Genomic DNA, 21,547 nt, shown 5'->3' with positions numbered 1-21,547 from the left:
TGAATTTAGATGAACAATTACTTGAACGAAACTATAAAGAGAAATTAACTTGTTTCAACAAATGGCACTGATGGTAAAAGAAGACATTGATCAACAGAAAAGGGCTTTTGATTCGTTGTAGTTAGTTTCTCATTAGTTTCTTTGCTGCTTGTATGTCAGCACCATTCGGGGCTCTGCGTCTAAGAGCTAAGGGGGTGTTTAATTAAGAGGTAGTATATTATCATCTAACTCCTTAATCTTTTTGTTTGGTTGGTGAAATAGAATGAGTTGATGCAACACCATCTTATATTTCTTATAAGCTAATAATCAGTACTAGTACGAGAGTGAAGTTATTCCACCGAAATTGAGGGATAGCAATATAGCATTATGATGTATCATCTCATTTAGAATGGATTGGTTCTTCAAACCAAACACACCATATGTGTTTTGACTCCTATCTATATTTTTAAACTTCTCTCTCTCCTTTTCTCTCTTAATTGAAAGAAGGCTCTTGCCACAAAAAAAATTCCCCTCCTTAAATGACACGATGGCCTATTTCTGGCATTCAATCATTTGTGAACCAGCATGTGTATGCCGTCGTTTTCTCATTTGCAATTCATAGGATTTCAAGGAAAAGTAAATCGTTTATGGTGATCATGGTCGATGCCATTATCAGATAAGAAATAAGAAATTGTCCTAACACAGGAAATGCGGGAACACGTGACATTCATTTTACTTTCTATAAGATGTTTTTCACAGTTGATGGAGCTGCAGTTCGTTTAGATCCTGTATATGCTTCCGAACTAGTATCATCCTGAATTCATATATATCATGTTCCTTCAAAATTTTGTGAAATACATGAAATTTAAAAGAATAACTCTTTGGAAGTGGATTCTCTTCAACACTCCTACTTGAGTTCACCCATTCCACCTCCAGAAGCCCCTGCTGCGGTGGGTCTGGTTGCCACTAGAAGCTTCCTCTTCCGATACAGTGCTGTCCAGTTCACTGCGAAGTGATTCAAACTCCTTTTCTAGGGTATCCATCTTCTGTAGTCGTTCTTGAATCTCTGAAATTTCATTCTGTCCATTGGGCAGTGGGGGAGCGATGTTATTGTTATTTCAATATCGAGTACTAGCAAATGAAACAACAACAACAACAACAACAACAAAGCCTTTTAAGTCCCAAACAAGTTGAGGTAGGCTAGAATTGAAACCCAACAGAAGCAATCAAGGTTCAGGCACGTGAATAGCTGTCTTCCAAGCACTCCTATCTAAGGCTAAGTCTTTGGGTATATTCCATCCTTTCAAGTCTCCTTTTATTGCCTCTACCCAAGTCAACTTCGGTCTTCCTCTGCCTCTCTTCACGTTACTATCCTGACTTAGGATTCCACTACGCACCGGTGCATCTGGAGGTCTCCGTTGCACATGTCCAAACCATCTCAACCGGTGTTGGACAAGCTTTTCTTCAATTGGCGCTACCCCTAATCTCTCACGTATATCATCGTTCCGAACTCGATCCCTTCTTGTATGACCGCAAATCCAACGCAACATACGCATTTCCGCGACACTTAGCTGTTGAATATGTCGTCTTTTCGTAGGCCAACATTCTGCACCATACAACATAGCAGGTCTAATCGCCGTCCTATAAAACTTGCCTTTTAGCTTCTGTGGTACTAGCAAATGAAAGGCGACATGAATAAACTGAATCATTCAGAATTAAAAGGGGGGATGGGGTGCTAATTGATAACCTGTACTCACCACAATGTATTGCACAAGTCACTTGGTTAATTTGTTTCAATCAGCCTATTGTTTTCTTTTTTTTATATTATAAAAAGAAGAAGAGATAAAGGCAGTTCAAAATCAAGTACCCGCAAATGAAAGGCAACACAAATAAACTGCACCATCCAGAGTTTTTTTTATAAGTACCATTCAGAGTCAAAGGGGTGCTAACTGATAACCAGTACTCACCATCACCACAATGTATTGTACAAGTTACTTCACTAATGTGTTGAAATTAGCCAAATTTTAATTTTTTTGTAGAAAACCAGTGCGGCATAATGGTTACTACTTTTTTAGAATGGTATACTGGCAATATATAAGCAAGGTGGCAAAGAGCCATGATTACCAGTGAAAAACGAGTTTGTTTATTAGACATTATGCTGTTATTGGACTTGGTCACAAATTTAACTTATCCCTGCTCTGAACATATTCCCTTTTCTAAATTTCTACCCCCTCCATTCCAAATTGTAAGTCGTTTTGGTTTTTCTAGATACATATGTATCTAGACAGTGCATATCTAGGTGCATAGCAAAAATTATATACCTAGAAAAACCAAATATGGATCAGAGTATAAAACAATTGTTCAGGAAAAAGATATATTCTAAAAGGAAACTAAGTTCGCTACAACCATTCATAGCATGGCATAAGGTATTGAGATGATAAATAATCAAAGTGCCAGAGCACGAGCTCAGATCTTTCCAAGTTATTGCCTACCTCGAGTTTGGAAGCCCTGGTTTGTTCAATAGAAAGTTGATCTCGAACTAAGTGGAGTTCCTGCATAAAAGAGAGCCGAGTGAAGAAATGGAACAATTCTCTTGTATGTGTATATGTTCTTTTTTTATGATTTGACTTTTCTAAGAGCTCGATTCAAGTATAGTATTTGACACAATACATAGCAGTAACAACCTATAGCTTCATTGAGGTGCATTGATTCAAAATAGATTTTCTATCTTGTTCAACCTTATGTTGTGACAAATGGTTCACAAGATATTTCTACAGAGGTCATGGACAAAGAGATCAACATGTAAGTGCATCATCACTTAGGCATTAGTAGTAGCACTGTAAATAAATATTATTGACATTCTCTGCAGTTCTGCACAATTTGGTAAGTGAGATATAACTCGCCTCAGTAAGTTTTGCATTTCTGTTCTCCACATCAGCTAGTTCCTGCTTCAGGCAGAGACTCTGCAAGCGCTCATGATTAAGTCTGTCTTCTATTTGATTTTGTTCATCCGTGGCTACTTGTCCCAAGGTTTTGCTGTTATCTGCCCTATTGCCAGGCTGATGGTGAAAATAGTTGCATATGTTTTAACGAACAGACCAGAGAAACCATCCAGCATTTGTGTTTGTGTATAAAATTATTAAGAATGAAAAAGAACAGAAACTGTGTTTATGCATCCAAACATTACATTACCTTTACATCTTTAAGTTCCTCAATTTCAAATATGACTTTCCTGCTAGAATTTTCTGCTACAGATATGGGGGCAAAACCATTTGACTCTGCTTCATTTATTTGTTCAGACGGGACACTTGGTTTGAGACTTGCCTTGAGAGCATAAGCCTAAACAAAAAGAACTGCTCAGCTGAATATAAGGGCATGTGAAAAACACTAGAGTGCTCATAGAGAAGCATGCCTGATTACTATAACGCCCACTATATCCTCCAAATGACACCAGAAAATTCTCTCCATTAATTGTGTACATTACTAAACTTGAGCCCTGTCATAAATATGCCTCTGAATATCAGTAACAGGCTAACAGAAAGAGCACGTAACAAATTAGTACAATCAATGAATAATTATGAGTCTATAAGTTTATAAAAAAGGCAGTTTATTAGACCAGACGAGCTTCACCATTGTGAGATACTTAAATCCATAAATCGTGACCTTGATTGAGTTGGAATTTGAACATTAAACCAGAAGTAAGTTTTTTTCTCAGTTGAAAATACTAAAATTTTCGAGTGAATAGAGTATGCAGAGTATCAATGAGCTCACCTCACTTGTAGGGGGTGCACGGGCCTCAAGATCAGTGAGAACTGACCATTCATAAGTAGACATGTTGAGTACAAGAGTATCTGAGACACCTGCAGTGGATCGGGCGCACGTAAGCAGGAATTATTTTTATGATTTTTTTTAGAAAGTGAAATGATATAACAAGAGAAGAAAATGATTGACACCACACGACAAAGATAGATAAGTAGGCAGTTATATTTATCAGGACATTCCTGATGTCTCCACCATAGAAAATTGGTTTTGAGTTATAACTCATAAATCGTGGGGTAATAAAACTGTCAGATATCTCAACCTTACCTTTCCTACTATTTCCACCCCCAGTAATGAACCAATATTCTCCAATAGTTACACCTGCATGCCCTGCTCTTGGTTCTGGAGTAACACCTTGCTGCTTTGGTCTTGACCATTCCATCTGTAACGACAAAGTGATTCATTTGGACTCCCAAAAGAATTACATACCAGCTTTAGAGAAAAGAATACTCACTGTCTGAGTGTCAAGGAGGTGTAGGTCACTGAAACATGTAGAATGAGATCCCCCGCCAAGTATCAGAAGATACCGCTCAGCAAAGCAAGCAGCAGCGTGCTCTGACCTTGGAGAAGGGGGAGTGCCTCTGGAGAGCAACAGCATAATTTGAAAACAGTCAGATATTAATCCTGCCCCTCAAAGCAGAGCAAGAAGAATACAAGTTTCATTCCATGTCCTAGACCAATTGTATTACCAGCTGCAACTGCAAGCGAATTACGAAGTAGCACAATCACATCACTTCAAGTTTGGGTTCTCCACAATTATATAAGAAACCAGTTCAACATAAAGTGGAAGGCCAAGAATCTTTCCAATAGGGACCGGTGCATAAAAACACATCCACATTTACAGGTTTAGCTAAACCATTTCTAATGTAAGTTAAACAATTGAAACTAAATTTACTTCATAGAACTTACGTGGTCTCAAATTCATCCCAAGTCATGGTCTCAAGATCGAGAATGTGCAGATCATTCAGAAGAGATCTCCCATGACCTTCACCGCCAAACACAACTAGAGTGTCTCCAACAAGAGTCACTGACTGACCACCACGTGAGCTCTAAAGGAAATAGGAAAAATCATCACAGATTTGAGGGGAAAAAAACAGCAGAAAACAAAGCAAGTTTCAGGTAATAAGCTAATTTGTATAAATACTATAGAAGCTTTCTGGCGATAAAACACAGACAAACACAATCATACCGGTGACCTTCCATAAGTACGCAAGGTAGACCAAGTGCAGGTTTGTGGATCAAACTCCTTCACTGTCATAAATGAGCATAAGATATCAGAACTAAGACACTGAGAAATGAATAGGAAAAGACATGTGAAATATTAGCCTAACCACTGAGACTTTCTGCAGGTTCTCTAGTATGTCCTGCAAGACATAGGATCTTATTTCCCCATTGAATCTGGAAGATATTAAAGCCAGATGCAAATACACTATACAGTTATGAGCTAACCAATTGGGATAAAACTGGCCAATTCCCTAAGACTCGAGTGAAAAGAGCTTTTGGTGATTACCACTGAATGACCAGCACATGCAGAAAATGGAACCGCTCCAGCAGATTCTGATGGCTCTGCTTGTGATTTAGCTTCCAGCTTTGACCATGACAAAGTTTTGAAGTCCAGAACCTTTGATCAGAAAAGGATTCCCAATGTTAAGACCCATGGCGTTGTCGCTAAGACAGTAAGACTGAAGGTGCTGGCTCAGTACAGCATCTCAATTCAAGATGGTTGTGAGAATTCCTGCCCATAAATGCAGCAGCCAACAGATACAACATCTAGAGGAACAATCTACCTGAATGTCGCCAAGGTAACGGCCATTGTGATTTCCACCAAAGACGTACATCTTCTGCTGAACCACCGCAGCTCCATGCTGCAACCATCATTGACAACAGGTCACTACGTGCGCAAAAGTGAAATTAGGCAGTCAAGAAAACCAAGTGGGACCTTATAGCGTGGTTTCGGGAGCTGGCCAGAAACAGAGAGCGGCGTCCACTGATCATAGGTGCTTATGGAGCAGAGCCCTTCCATACTGACTTCCTTGTCCTGGATATCAGCCATCTCCCCGTTCTCCTCCGACACGACGACTTTAGGCCCCTCAGCGGCAATGCTGTTGGGGATGGACGATCCGATGGCCACCGGTCCTTTTGCAGCCTACTAACAAGATTAAGGAAACAAGTCCACGCGATCAGAGATCATACTGTTACGTTAGAAAGCAGTCATGATCACATATCCTGGTGGTCCTAATGATCAACTATTACGTTAGTGTATCGAATTACCAGAGCCTACCACAATCATGAATCATGGGACAGAAAATGTCCACAACAATGGAATGCCAAAAAAAAAAAAAAAAAATGGCCGCGGTATGACGAGATGTAAGAAACTGAAACATCTACTTTGTGCAACGGGCACTACCAAGTACCGTAGTAATGACTCTGCGTCGCTAAAGCTTGGGCGGCAGCCGCAACGCGAGAAGCACGGATAACAAGTCGAGAAACCAAGCGGCAGCGCACGAATTATCCTCCACGAGAACACTCACCGCCATCTCGCCGCCCGGCGCTGCGCCCAGGACCGGAGGTCTGCGCCGCCGAGGGAGGGGTGTCGAGATCCGGATGGAGGGGAGGAGGAGCCGAGGAGGGCGCACACCACACAGTGCAGGGGTTCTAGAAGGTTCTGGATCCGGCGGAGCCTCGGGAGGGCCGGCCGGGGCGGAGGATTCTAGAAGGCTCGAGATCTGGTGGGGAAGCGCTCGCTTGACGCAGCGGCGACCCGCGAAATGGGAGTGGGAGTGGGAGGGAGGCGACTTCGAGCAGCGTACCATGAGATTCGTGCAGCCACGGATCAACGAAAAATCAGATTCAAGTGTAATAATAATAATAATAATAAATTGATACAGCATGAGAAAGCTTGCTGCCGCAGCGAGCACAATCGACCTTTGGATCGAGCATGTATAGGAGTATCTCCGAAAAGGCAGGATATGTTCAAATGTACAGGCAGAATATATTCATATTTTCAAATCAAACAATGAATGTACAGGGACTTCAACCTCCAACTAGAATGGATTCAGAAATAAGAGCAGCCCATGGCAGGTGTGTCCTGCATCGGGTAGATATTGGTTTTAATTCATCGGCTCTGTCGCTCAATACTTTTTTAACGAGGCTTTTCATATTGTACGCCTGCGTCAATACTGGTCTAAGAAATCCCTCGCTTTTACAAATTTTCTAATGGAAAGCCATCAAGACCGGGGGTTGTATTATGTTTCATCCGAAAAAATGCCTCTCATATCTCACAATCATTACAGTATAAAATCATGCAAGTGAATTGCCTCCCAGGAAGCTCCAACTCTCTCAAGTTAAAAGTGCCGATGATTGCGTTAAACAACCATAATTATAATTGGCATTATTCTTTTCATGTGAACCATATATGGATATGATATTAAAATCACCCTCTACTAAAAATAGATAAAATTGGTAAGGTTTTCTTTAGTACAGAAGTTGTACCAACTCCTTAAGAAACGATTCATTGAATTGTTGCTAACATAGACAAACATAAGCCGCCCCCATTGATAACCATCCTATTTAAATCCCCTTCTTCAATTATGCAATACCAAAGTTTAAGAAACTAAACCTACCAGCATACCACCAGACCGGCCATGAGATCTATATAATGCCACAAAAATTTCTTCCTATCATAAAGTTTTTTCAAGATATTTGGAGTGCGATCCCTCCGGCCCGTTTCGGATAAGGCTACAAAATTTAAACTCATGTATGCTGTTTAGAAAAGTGGCTAAAACTGATTTAAGCGCCTCTTAAAATTTGCATAAGTTGTACAGCAAAATGGCATGAATATAACAATAAAGCTATATTCGCCGGATGTCGTTTGCACTCAACTTTGGTCCTGGCAAACACTCAGACACTGTTCTCACAGTTCGTGATGCTTTCACAAGACCCAGAATAGACCAATGCCCGTATCAATCGTAAGCATGACAAGCCCATCGGGCAAAAAAACTGTCATCTTTATTCAGGTAAGGAAACACGCCCATGTTTTCTCAATTTCCACCACCTCCTCATCTCAGCAGCAGGAGCAGGAGAAAAACACTACAAAATGACAGACATTCCAGCAGTTCTCTATGAGCTTGGGAACAAGAACAAGGCTCAGAGTTAGCTGCAAGACCGCGTGGACCCTCAGTGCTCCTCTTTCTTCTTCACGTTCTCATCCTGGGGCAGCGAAACGAACTGCACAATGTTTTGGACGACAGAGGCTTCGACTCTGAACCTCGAGGCGATGTCGTCTACACTCATCGGACCCGGGTGGTTAGTAGACTTTCCTTGGTACAGTTGGATTATCTCCTGAATGTGCTGGACGTTCAGGGCACCTGATGGTAGCTGCCGGCTCCCACTTTGCCCAGGTTCAGCCTTTGATGTTCTCACCTTTGGGAGCGGTCTGTTGTACCGCTGTACAACAGAAGCCTGCCAGATTGAATCTGTGTTAGTTTCGGTTGCAGTGGGTACTCTTTGTAAGTGGATAACCAAAGACAGTACTACTTTTTTTTTTTCATACAAAAATGGTGTTGTTCAATTGAAAGTCTGTAGGCCAATGCAATATGTTGCCATAACTTCAATGATTCAGACCTATAATGTGGGAAGCATTCCTTAGTTCTAGCGGACTTACTTCACCCATTTCTGGTTTTCCTCCAGGTTTAGTAGTGATTCTCCCAACCATGTGCTTGAGCATCTCGTCATAACTTGGATCACGTTCCACAAGTACACCATGGACGTTTTTCGCTGGTGTCGTGACATCTGCATTATACTTTTAAAAATTACAGACTGGTGAACAAAAAAATTGACCACAGCTTACATGCTAAAGTTTGCAGTTAACCAACATGGGAGTGTCATGCTATATACAGAGACACTCTAGATCCTTGATTCCTAGACAAGCAAAGAATTTGCATTTAGAACATACTGAAAAACAATTTTTGGCATATTGGCATATGAGCATTGAGGTACTAAAAGAAGAATTATCCAAAGAAGACTCAAACGGGATTAGCTAGGCCCTGTTTGTTTCCGCTTATAATCGGATTCTTAGTGAAAAAAAAATGAGAATCCTAACCAAACACTTCGATGATTTCTGATTCTGCTGACTGCTGCTTCACAACTTTGAATTAGCGAATTTGTGAATGGAGAATTGGAAAAATCCCTGAGGTACGGTGAGATTATAATCAAGTATGCTATAGGCGGAAACAAACAAGGCCCTAAAATCCATACCCACCCACACAAATGCTTTAGCGCTGATGATTTTGGTCCTGAAAATCCTTTTTTTTTAAATCATCAACAACCAAAAACACAAATGTCATGCAACATAAGAAGCAGGCCAAACACCATCTCCAATCTCAAAGTTCATGTTCTTACTACTAGCTAGTTTGGCATCGGTGGACATGTCCATGAACATTAAAGGTGTTAAATGCCTGCGAATCAGATAAGTGTGGTCCTTGCCTACTCTGAACTCCCTAGTGTTCTTCCCTTCTATGATATCACACCGATGCCAGTATCCATACTTAGCAGAATTGAGCACTGAACCAAATGAAATAATGTAAAATTTCATATTAACACACATCACTGTCATGTTGGAGAAGACAGGCTTGCCTTTATTGTAGGTGTGGATATTAAACCTTGTAGCATAGGGTGTATATATGGGGCTCACACCCAGAAAACCAAATAAGAAAGGACTTCTAATTGTGGGGCTTTAAGTACCAGAGTTTGGAATAAGTAGATCCAATGTTTTGAAACGAATTACAGTTCAAAGAGAGGAGCAATGTCCTTTACAGAAGAGTGAGAGCTCATATTTCCCAATAGATCCAATGTTTTGAAACGAATTACAGTTCACAGAGAGGAATAAGTAGATCCAATGTTTAGAAGCTGATTATTGGTATCGTAGAAGTTGGCTAGAAGAATGAGTGCTTAACAATAAGAGGCATCAAACAGAACAAATTGCCAAAATCTTGGATCAATAAGGTGATGAATAAACAGCTGCAGAATTTTGATGGAACACTAGCCACTGCCCGCCCCCCACCCCCCTACCCACACACACTGCGTCCTGTATGAAGTAAAAAATCAACAATATATTATCATACTTTTCCATATACTAAAATGCTAGTGTGAAGGACTGAAGGGCGCACTGTATGCAATAGTCCAATTTGGTACCTGTAACCAGTAGGAATCCACTGTAGTAAATTCAATATTATTTGGGTTAACTGAGGCATGGCAGGCACAGTAAAGTGGTGATACTACATACATTTCTACTGAACAGCTCTAATCGTTGGCATACATTCCAGTATTCCACCCATCTGATTAAATACCTTAGCACAAGAAAACACAACAGAGGGCCCAGACTCAAGAGCTAGCTTTTATTACGTCCTAACCAATCCGAATTAACAAGCATCCTACTTTCGGTCCTCAATCTTTTGGTAGAACTTAATCCACAACCACGTCACCCCGTGAAGACTTACTAGGCTACGGAAATGCAAGCGTCAGCAGACCAGGAGCCTAGGCAAAACCAGCGAAGCGAGCAAGCTATAAATCCTAGAGTGGAGAATCCAGGAGAAGCAGCAGCCGGCCCTACCGTCACCGGAGGGCGCGTCGAGCCGGTCCTGCGTCGCGCCGCCAGCGGCCGCCGGCGATGCCCGGGGCGGAGGCGGGGGAGGGTGGGGTTGCCTCGCGGACGGCGAGGGCGAGGGAGGAGGGGGCCTCACGCGCCCCGAGGAGCGGCGCAGAGCCTGGCCCATGGACCTCCGGGCCTCCGGCCACCGGCGGCGGCGAGCGGGAGGTGGCGGGTGGGGGACTGGGGATGGATCAGGGTCAGGGAGGGAGGAGGACGCGGCGGGCGAGCGCGCGAGGCGGCCGCCGCGTGTGTTGTGCGAGCCTTGGTCGGCGGTTTTGGGCGCGACGTGTTGGGTTTTCGGCCCGTTGGGGGCGTAGGTTGGGGAAGTCATTTGATCGAATTGCGGTTTTCTTTCGAGACTTTTCCCCGCGTGCCATTATAAAAGATCGTAATCCCCTTTGTGCCTCTAAAAAAATTCAGCGGTCTTCAGCGCCACTACTCTAACTTTTTCGTGTCCTCCATGCCACTTCCGTTAGTTTAGGCTCTAACGCCGTTAAACTGCAGGTGTGAAAAGACGAAAATGCCCTTAAGTTTAAATATGTTATTAATTTTTTTGAGCATCTTAACGACTTCAAAAGAAAAACTCAAAACTAGAAAGTTGTAGATCTCGTCGAGATCTATAATTTTCATATAATTTTTTTTTCATTTAATTCCGCAAAAAAAATAATATGATTTTTCTAAGATATATTAATCATATCAAATCATATTTTTTTGCGGAATTAAATGAAAATAATTTTTATATGGAAATTATAGATGTCGACGAGATCTACAACTTTCTAGTTTTGAGTTTTTTCATTTGAAGTCGTTAAGATGCTCAAAAAAATTAATAACATATTTGAACTTAAGGGCATTTTCGTCTTTTCACACCTGCAGTTTGACAGCGTTAGAGTCCAAACGGACGGAAGTGGCATGGAGGACACGAAAAAGTTGGAGTAGTGGCGCTGAAGACCGCTGAATTTTTTCAGAGGCACATAGGGGATTACGATCTTTTATAATGGCACACGGGGAAAAGTCTATTTTCTTTTCAATTTTAACCGCTTCATTAAAGTAAGAATTTAAAAATAACCCGAACCTGACTTTTCTAAACTAAATTTTGCCTCGCATGTCACAACGGGCTTGTTTGCTTTGGGGAATGAAAAACCTGTCCGGTTCAAGTAGCGTGTACCCACGGACTCCTCTCGAGACCTATAAATTTTTAGGTAAAGTTCTATAGTGTATGTGAGATAAAGATTTAAGATCAAGTAATAGTCGGAGGTATGTGTTGTTTAGCCCTCCTAAAGTTTTTTCTGGATCCGCCGCTACGTGTACCCCAGTCGTCCGATTTCGAACGTTGAATCATCAGATTAGGAAGAAAAATCTTTTTTTTGGATAATTGTGTTCTTACCCTTGTTCAGTAAGTCGATTGTGATTTTGCTCATATTTTTTCAACTTTGTGTTTTTACTCCTGTTATTTTGGAATGAAAGGTCTGTTTGCCCCTGCTTTCGACGTTCGTCAAGTGGACATGGATTAAACAAATTAGAAAAATTCCAAATCTAAAATATAAAGGCCAAATGACCATAGTGCCCCTTATCCTTATCGACTCATCCCAAACTAATGGGGACGGAGGTCCGACTCCAGGTGCGGGCGTTTTGCATCAGACACGGGCTGCTCGTGCAGCTTTCCAGCGGCGGCTACAGACCGAAGGGGAAGGGAGGCTGCAGCTCTGGGGTGTGGGCGCGGGACTTCCTCCCACTCGCCGCTCTAGGGTGCGGACACGGCCTCCAGGCGTGGAGAGGCTGCGTCGCCCTCCCGCGGGTCGACATGCGCGCGTCGGGCGGCAGCGGCGACGCCCTGCCACGACTCACCAGCGGCCTCTGCCTGTCGGTCCCGTGAAAGCTCTAGTTTGGTTTTGATAAATTAATGAAACCCTAAGTGCTAACCTAGTTTATCAAAGTAATCATGAGATAGGTAGCACATTCCAAGTGGGGAAGCAAATGAAGATCATGACATGATGATGGTGATGCCATGGTGATGATCAAAGTGCTTGGAGTTGAAAAGAAGAAAGAGAAAAACAAAAGGCTTAAGGCAAAGGTATAAGTGGTAGGAGGCATTTCATTTCGGTGATCAAGACAGTTAGCGAGTGTGATCACATTTAGGTTCGATAGCCATACTATTAAGAGGGGTGAAATTCGTATTGAAATACGGTTATCAAAGTGCCACTAGATGCTCTAACTTATTGCATATGCATTTAGGATCTAGTGGAGTGCTAACACCCTTAAAAATATTTGTGAAAATATGCTAACACACATGCACAAAGGTAATACATATTGTGTTTAGCACTTGAGAACAAGAGTGCAGACAGTTTGACGGTGCCACCAGCGCCCTATACAGAAAAGACAGGATTTCATAGAGTGCACCGGACACCGGTTATACAGTGACCGGACGCTGGTCACACAATGACCGAACACTGGTCACACAGTGACCGGACTCTGACCCTGTGTCCGATCAGTAGCAGCTGACAGCACGCGGTCTCGGTCTCATGATCGGACGCTGGCGCGAAGAGTGACTGGACACTCAAGGCCTACGTCCGGTCAGTACTGACATACGCTGACGTGGTAGCGTGAGGAACAGCAGTGACGCGTGGCAGTTGGAGAATGATTGGACTTAGATGCTACGTCCGGTCGTACAGGAGCGGACGCGTTCGGTCGCAAAATAAGATTCAGGGAGCTCTCTAGAAACGACCGAACTCTGGCTTGTCTGCTCCCGGTCGCTTATAACCGGACGCATTCGGTCACGACTGGAACCTTACTGAAAGTGACCGGACGCTAGGGTCCTGTGTTTGGTCCTACACTATAGAGCATCCGGTCACAACTTAAGTGCACTGATGATCGTTGAGATCGAACGATCAGCAATTGAAGTAGGGGCCACATGGCGTGCATCGCGCGACCGGACGCTGAGGTCCTGTGTCCGGTCGATCTGACCAGCGCGTCCGATCGCCCCGATTTTTTAGTGAACAGAGGAGCCAATGACTCTATTCATGGGGGCTCTCTATTTAAGCCCCATGGCTGCCTCAAGCTCACCCTCTTGGCCATTTGCATTGACATAGCAACCTTATGAGCTTAGCCAAAGCCCTCCCACTCATTTCCATCATTGATTCATCATCTTTGTAAGATTGGGCGAGAATCCAAGTACATTGCTTAAGTAATTGCATCTAGAGGCACTTGGTATTTATGTTTCGCTGCCGGATTCGCTTGTTGCTCTTGGTGGTTGCCACCACCTAGATGGCTTGGTGCAGCGGAGGAGGATTGGCACGAGTTGGTAATTGTTTGTGGCCATGTCCGGTGATTGTGAGGGGACTTGTGCCTTTCCTGGTGGAGCGCCGAAGATAACCCTAGTGGATTGCTCGTGTCATTGAGTTACTGTTGATGCAAAAGTGGATCTACAAACACAAAGGGCTAATACCCGAATCGATATCCAAAGCGTGCCAGTCGATTTGACCTGTTAATCGACAAGGATGAAGATACGAGCACTTTGGTCCTGACAACAGCGATACGCCCAGAAGTCACGGCCAAGAGGTACTCACGCGGAACTCGAGAATCGCCGAAGGTCGCACTGAAGCGATGCAACTCGCCGAATCAATGAGAACTCATAAAAAGAAAAATATGCAAATTGACGAAGTCGCCGAAAAGTAAGTAGATGCAAATAGGAGTAAAAATTGGTTTTGATATTGATTGATCTGTATTACATTGCCCCTCAATCTATATTTATACCCTGATCTAAAGAGACATAACCAAATACGACTAGGACACCAAGTCCATATCTAAGGAAACACGTGACTCTTACACGAATCATACTCTAACAAATATAGAAAAGGAAATCAACTCCTATCTATTTCCCTGTCCGCCTTAATTACGATGGAATTCTCACCGACCTCTTTTCTATCGGCATACTTCCTGTTTCATCGGCAGTAGTTTTCAAGCCTTCCTTCATCGGCATCGACAATAACATCTCCAACCTTATCGGTAACGTCCGAGTCTAAATCAACCTTTCCATCGATCACCACCATTCATCGGCAACCATCTTTATAAGCTGATTTTCATCGGCTGTCAGCGTATACAGTAACTTTCCTCCTGCCGATTAGCCCACTCTGATAATTTTGACACGTGCAAAAAAACGGTGTCAACACATGCCCCCCAATTTCGGAGTATAAAACCATTAATGCTCCGAAATTTACTCCAGATAACGTTTGCCTTCGCCCAATTACCGTAACTCATCCTCCAAGCCAAAACTTGATCTGTTATCAAATCTAATCAAATCTAGTCCTGATCCACGCACCTCAGTAAATATCGCACAATTTCCAACCACTCTTGCCCTGATTATGGTTAAGATACCGAAACAATAATCCATCAGCAAGATCCTAACATAATAATGCCGCCATTTTCAGAACTAAAATATCCTGTACCGAGATCTCTTCCAAGTCATGATTACTTGCCATCAAATCATCTGTACAATCCCTTGATTATCGTGCGAACAGTTACCATATTCATCTAAACCACCTCGACCTACATGCGCGCGGCATAGAGATAAGTCCAGAATACCCCTACTCCAAGCGGCTTATAAATAGATTTCTCCGGAACGCTTGTCTTCTACTCTCAGACTCCAATCTTTGGCATTCTCTCTTTTCGGCGGCGACTCCGACGAACAATCGCGCGACCTCAACCAACAAGAACTTTTCTCCAGCGTCAACCTCGAGTCTCTAGCTCGTGCCCCCATCTACCTCAAGATAATGGCAATCAACTTCGACGTCCCTATGGTTCGTTCCACTTCCGTTACTTTTTACCCCGATTCCTCTGGTCTTTGCGAGTTCATACAGTTGGTAATTTTTTCTCTTTTTCTTTGTTCTTTGGATCCTCTAAACTTAGGAACTTCGCAACAAATTAGTTATTCCAACCGATCAGCCGCATTTCCAATGCCTAGGACCAATGGGCAACCCAGATCCAACTGATCTGATTAATGCAGAGGTTAACAGAATCCCTTTTAGAGCCCAAAATTTCTCTCTGAATTTATGGAAAGATACATTCCGATCTTGGCCTAAAACCACCAAAGGGTGGAAAGATTGGTACTTGAGGGTCAACAGGTCGATGCAAGTACACTGGGCAGAATGGAAGCTAGACCAATGCATTAGGCTATCCATTGCCGATATGCAAAAGAACGAGTCAATGATGATTGCAGCTGCTTACTTCTGGTCAGACACAACAAACACTTTTATGTTTGGACATGGCCCAGCTACTCCCACACTTGTCGATGTCTACATGCTCACTGGCTTGGACATTTCAACTACCGATGAAGGCTCCATATATGGTAGAAAATCTGAATATAGGGTGAATACCCGCAACATCGGCGGTTGGACGGGATATATTCAAGAATGCCAGAGGACCGGGACAGTTAACCAGAGGGAACATGCCACATTCTTGAATATGTGGTTAGAAAAATTTATCTTCTGTGGTCGATCAATAGGACCAACCAACGCCTTCTTCCCCGCGGCTGAACTCTTGGCCAATGGTGTAAGGTTCCCTCTTGGCCGATACCTTCTGAGCTCCACTTATCATCTTCTTCATCAAGTGTCTCAGAAACTTTTGCTTGGCGAACCCATCGGCAACTTAGGAGGCCCGTGGTGGTTTATCAACATGTGGCTGAATGCCCATATGCACAAACGTTTGCAATGGGACTTCTTTGCCCAACAATTCCCACGAGAAATTGCTGAAGACCACGTGCTTGGGGATGAGGAATCGGCAACACGCTCACCCCTCAATTTTGGTGAAGCCATAATTGTCCTCCCTGGAACAGAGGCCAATGAAGACCAGATCGGCAGATTCTTCCAAAGCTTCTACAATGGTCTTTCTCGTGATCATAGGGCCTGGGTACCTTATATTGACGAAGAAAACATATTCCCCCTTCTTTTCAACTTTGCCGATGACACTCTGAATCAAGATAATGAACTCATGATGGCCATCATTACTCCCAGGGCAATCCCAGTAAACACATTCGGTAGCGGGAAAAACACCAATATCACGTATGAATTTTACAATCCATCGGCAGTATCCTGTCAATTGGCTTTTGGGCAACTGTCAATCAAACTTTATTTTGCCGATGTGATCAAACCCAGAGAAACAATCACCTGCGGAACAGATTGGAGCAGGGTAGTGCGACTCTCCCCCGATGCCGATACTACAGATGTCGATATATCCATCTGGATGCCAGCATCTTTCATCACCGAATCATATAAGCAATGGTGGCGAGAGTGGAGGGAACAACTGTTTGCAACATCTGCTCACACATATCGGCACATGATCGACCCTGAATACGCCATTCCTGATGACGCAGTAAGTTTCTTTTAACTCTCTTCTGCTTTTTCCTTTCATACATCGGTAACTAACTTTCTCATGACAGGTTAACAACCCAGCACCATCTATGAGCAAAAGTGGGAAACCCTTCGATCTTCGGCCTATTTCCCCAATATCACCGATCGGCTACAACGCCCCCACCTTAGCTGCTTTGACTCACCAGAAGACCCGTGCCAAGACCATCACCTCTAAGTCCAAATTGGCTACAGCTAGGGCCACTCCATTGGCTGCTGCTACAACCCTGATCAAGGCATTCAAGGTAACAACCCTATTTATTTTTACTCATGCCGATCACAAACTGTATTAACATTAATCATCAGGGTGTAAGAGCCACTGCTGGATCGTCATCGGTAATTCCTCCGACATCAAGCACCACTACCTCTGACAAACCTTCAGAGGTATTCCTTTGATTTTACATTTTATCTGTTAAATATCATACCTTACACTTGTTTTGCAGCAACAAATGGGTACATCAGCAAGCGTACTAGATATTCAAGCTCCACAACCAACAAGTGCCGATGCCCCCCAGCCAACCGTTGCTGAGGCCCAAGCAAAGCGCAAAGCCTTAACAGATGCCAAGGCACAGCCAAAACGACAGAAGTCCATGCTGATCCCCACATCTGCCCCAACGTCTGCAAGCCGGCCAGAATCAGTCGATGCAACTGAGCAAGCAGTTAATCCTCCTGTACAGGACATACCATCGGTCATCATACCCCAAGGGCCAACCACCGATGAGGCCACAGAGGATATCCCATCAGCAAGCTCAACCGATCCTCCACACAGCATACTCCAGGCTGCTTCCTCTAGCCAAGTACAAGAAATTGCCTTGAAACTGGCAAGCCGATTGACCTAGTCGATTTATAATATTCATACTTATCCTTAACTGACCTATTTTTCTTTTTCTCAGGAACAAGACTCCCCAAACAGCCTATTTTCTTTTGCCATTGACGTTTCTGACGATGATGGAGATGAAACAAGTTCTTCCCTTGCACTGGGAACAATATCGGCAGAAATTAAGTCCAAGTTGGAAGCTCTCATGGACTTGTTACAGCAGGATACCGCCCAACTGGTAGATGACTCGGACCCCGCAAAGGCAATTTTCAAAACAATCCGTGGCCAGGTCCCTGCCGATGTTGAAGAAGCACTCTTCCCAGCAGCCCATTTAGAAAGCCGCCAACTGCAATATCAATGGGCTGCTCAACACATTGCCGATAGAGCAGCTCAGGCTCAACTCAAAGAAGAGATGCTACAACTGAAACAGATTGCCGATGAGAAGCACAAGGGCATCGGCAACTTGCAGACTTTGGGCGCTGAACTTAAGCAGAAAATCTTAGATTTATCGGCAAAGAAGATGGCTCTATTGGCTGAATTGAAAGAAGTCGAGGCAGCCCTAACTCATGCCCAGCAAGAAGAAAGCCAGCTACCCGATGCCATCAAGACCCTTCAGCAAGAAAGAGACAACCAGGCTCGCAAAGCCTTGGCCATGAAGAAAAAACTCAAGCCTGTGGAGGGTGCTGCCGATGAAGACATCAAAGAAATGAAGGAAGCCGACCAGATTCGCCTACGTGCGATATTGGCTATCCAATCCTTGTTAAGCTTGTAAATCTTGTCTATTGCATCGGCACTTTATGAGACATTAACATCCTTGTATAATTTTAGGCGATAGGACTGTTATCGGCACTTATACTTTTATGCATCCATCCAGATACTAGGGTAATATTTCTTTAAATATTTTCCATTTAATGCTCTGGGAAACACAACCCCTTCGAGGGTTTCTAGAATATATGCGTTACCAGGAACAGACTGATTTATCCGATATGGACCTTCTCAATTAGGAGACCACTTTCCAAACTTTGAACTTTTAGTCCCAATCGGTAAAATCAATTTCCAGACCAGATCTCCATCGGCAAACTCCTTTACCTTCACCTTCTTGTCATACCATCTGGCTACTCTTTTGTTATTTTCTTCGATGCTAACTAAAGCCCTTAACCGATGACCCGCCACATCTTCCAACTCATCCTTCATAAGAGTATCATAATCATCGGCTGTTAGCTGATTTTGAGAACGTATTCGCCTAGAGCCAGTTTTAATTTCCCAAGGCAATACTGCGTCGTGTCCATATACTAACTGATAAGGTGTTACTCTGGTTGCACCATGACATGACATCCGATATGACCACAAGGCTTCATTTAATACTGTATGCCACCTCTTAGGATTTTCTTTAATTTTGCGCTTAATGAGTTTGATGATCCCTTTGTTAGAAGCCTCAGCCTGACCATTAGCTTGAGCATAATATGGAGAAGAATTTAAAACTTTAATTCCCATACCTACAGCAAACTCATCAAATTCTCCCGATGTAAACATAGTACCCTGATCGGTAGTGATAGTTTGAGGAATACCAAATCGGTAAACAATATACTCTTTCACAAAATCGATCATATTAGCCGATGTCACCCTTTTTAAAGGAATTGCCTCAACCCATTTTGTGAAATAATCGGTAGCAACCAGAATAAATTTATGTCCTTTGCTCGATGGCGGATAAATCTGACCGATGAGATCGATAGCCCATCCCCGGAACGGCCAAGGTTTAATTATAGGGTTCATAGCCGATGTAGGCGCTCTTTGAATATTACCAAACTTTTGACACTCCTGACACCCTTTAAAATATTTAAAACAATCTTCAAGAATAGTCGGCCAATAGTATCCATTCCTTCTGATCATCCACTTCATCTTGAAAGCCGATTGATGCGCTCCACACACTCCTTCATGAATTTCACCCATCAAGTTTTTTGATTCATCACTGCTAACACATCTGAGTAAAACTCCATCTATAGTTCGATAATATAATTCATCATCGAGGAGCACATACTTGGTAGCTTGGAACCTTATACGTCTTTCAACCTTTTTATATGGATCCTTTAAATAATCGACAATCTCCTTTCTCTAGTCATCGGTATCGACTGCTGATGTTAGCACTTCCTGAATAGGCTGATACCCTGAAGCATGCTGAGCTAGTCGATTAGCCTCTTCATTATGCAATCGAGAAATATGTTCAAGACGAAAATCTCTAAACCCTTTCAACAATTGCAAACATCTTTCATAATACGAAATTAAAACTTCACTTCGGCATTCATAAATCCCAGCCAATTGATTTATAACTAGCATAGAATCACCAAAGATTTCAACAACATCGACACGTATCTCCTTCAGCAATTCTAACCCTTTTATCAAGGCTTGGTATTCAACCTGATTGTTTGTTGATGTAGCAACAATCGGCAATGAAAACTCATACTTCCTTCCTTGAGGTGAAATCAACACAATGCCGATACCTGCTCCTTCACCACATGTGGACCCATCGAAGAAAAGTGTCCAAGGAGCAACCTCCAGAGAGTCCACTGTATTACAATGCTGAGTGACAAAATCAGCCATAACCTGCCCCTTAACTGCCTTAGTCGATTCGTAATGTAGTTCAAATTCTGATAATGCTAAAATCCACTTGCTGATTCTACCACTTAATATCGGCATCGACAGCATATACTTGACTACGTCGTCTTTGCATATGACCGTACATTCGGTAGATAACAAATAATGTCTTAATTTGACACAAGAAAAGTATAAACACAGACATAATTTTTCGATGGCCGAATACCTTGTCTCAGCATCCACTAATTTTCGGCTCAAATAATAAATAACATGTTCTTTCCCCTCAAATTCTTGAATAAGAGCTGAACCGATAACGGTATCATCAGTTGACAAATACAACCTGAAAGGTTTCCCGTGTTGAGGTGGAACTAGCACTAGAGGATTTGTTAAATATTTCTTAATTTCATCTAGGGCTAACTGCTGCTCAGTTCCCCATACAAATTCCTGATCGGCTTTCAATTTAAGCAATGGACTGAAAGCCTTGATCTTACCCGACAGATTAAATATGAATCTTCTAATGAAATTAATCTTACCGATCAAAGATTGCAATTCAGTTTTATTGACAGGAGCAACCACCTTGTTAATTGCATCAATAGACTTCCTACTGATTTCGATGCCCCGCTGATGCACCATAAAACCCAAGAATTGACCTGCCGATACACCAAATGCACATTTATTAGGATTCATCTTCAATCCATGCTTCCTTGTGCACTCCAGTATCTTTCGTAGATCGGCTAGATGTTTTGTGATATCTCCAGACTTAATCACTACATCATCAATGTAGATCTCCACTAATGTGCCAATGTATTCATGAAAAATAAAGTTCATAGCTCTTTGATAAGTAGCGCCGGCATTTTTCAACCCAAACGTCATGACTATCCACTCAAACAACCCTACATGACCTAGACATCTGAAAGCAGTCTTGGGAATATCTTCTTCAGCCATGAATATTTGATTGTAACCTGCATTACCATCCATGAAGCTGATAATTTGATGTCCGGCTGCAGCATCAATCAACAAATCAGCAATCGGCATTGGATAGCCATCCATCGGTGTGGCTTTATTGAGATTCCTGAAATCAATACAAACACGAAGTTTTCCATTTTCTTATAAACAGGAACCACATTAGAGATCCACTCTGCATATCGACACTGCCGAATAAACTTTGCCTCAATTAATTTAGTTATTTCGGCCTTAATGTCAGGAAGTATATTAGGGTTGCATCGGCGCGCTGGCTGCTGATGTGGCCGAAATCTAGATTTGATAGGTAACCGATGTTCAACTATCGATCGG

General features: G+C 42.8%; 2 protein-coding genes across 7 annotated transcripts; both read right to left on the bottom strand.

The window, feature by feature from the left end:
• Window positions 1-688: 688 nt before the first annotated feature.
• LOC136504227 (acyl-CoA-binding domain-containing protein 6-like) lies at window positions 689-6,588 on the bottom strand. Of its 6 annotated transcripts, none has more exons than XM_066499075.1 (16): window positions 6,378-6,587; window positions 6,330-6,346; window positions 5,738-5,944; window positions 5,586-5,663; window positions 5,309-5,419; window positions 5,130-5,196; window positions 4,988-5,049; window positions 4,708-4,847; window positions 4,253-4,379; window positions 4,066-4,180; window positions 3,751-3,839; window positions 3,392-3,475; window positions 3,172-3,318; window positions 2,883-3,038; window positions 2,472-2,531; window positions 689-1,058 (listed from the first exon to the last, which is right to left on the bottom strand). In XM_066499075.1, exons 2-16 carry the CDS (start codon window positions 6,333-6,335, stop codon window positions 897-899), a joined length of 1,611 nt encoding a protein of 536 aa, XP_066355172.1. In that variant the 5' UTR covers window positions 6,336-6,346; window positions 6,378-6,587; the 3' UTR covers window positions 689-896. The 6 variants fall into 6 exon arrangements, with proteins under 6 accessions (XP_066355172.1, XP_066355173.1, XP_066355174.1 ...); XM_066499076.1 differs by having other exon boundaries at window positions 6,381-6,587; XM_066499077.1 differs by having other exon boundaries at window positions 5,738-5,947; window positions 6,330-6,587.
• Window positions 6,589-7,767: 1,179 nt separating this feature from the next.
• Window positions 7,768-10,742, bottom strand: LOC136505227 (uncharacterized). The gene is made up of 3 exons (XM_066500374.1): window positions 10,409-10,742; window positions 8,462-8,589; window positions 7,768-8,259 (listed from the first exon to the last, which is right to left on the bottom strand). Exons 1-3 carry the CDS (start codon window positions 10,569-10,571, stop codon window positions 7,975-7,977), a joined length of 576 nt encoding a protein of 191 aa, XP_066356471.1. The 5' UTR covers window positions 10,572-10,742; the 3' UTR covers window positions 7,768-7,974.
• Between the last annotated feature and the right edge of the window lie 10,805 nt (window positions 10,743-21,547).

The sequence above is a fragment of the Miscanthus floridulus genome, chromosome 14, assembly GCF_019320115.1.
Source record: "Miscanthus floridulus cultivar M001 chromosome 14, ASM1932011v1, whole genome shotgun sequence".
Lineage (NCBI taxonomy): Eukaryota > Viridiplantae > Streptophyta > Magnoliopsida > Poales > Poaceae > Miscanthus > Miscanthus floridulus.
This window is presented reverse-complemented; position numbering and strand designations above follow the sequence as displayed.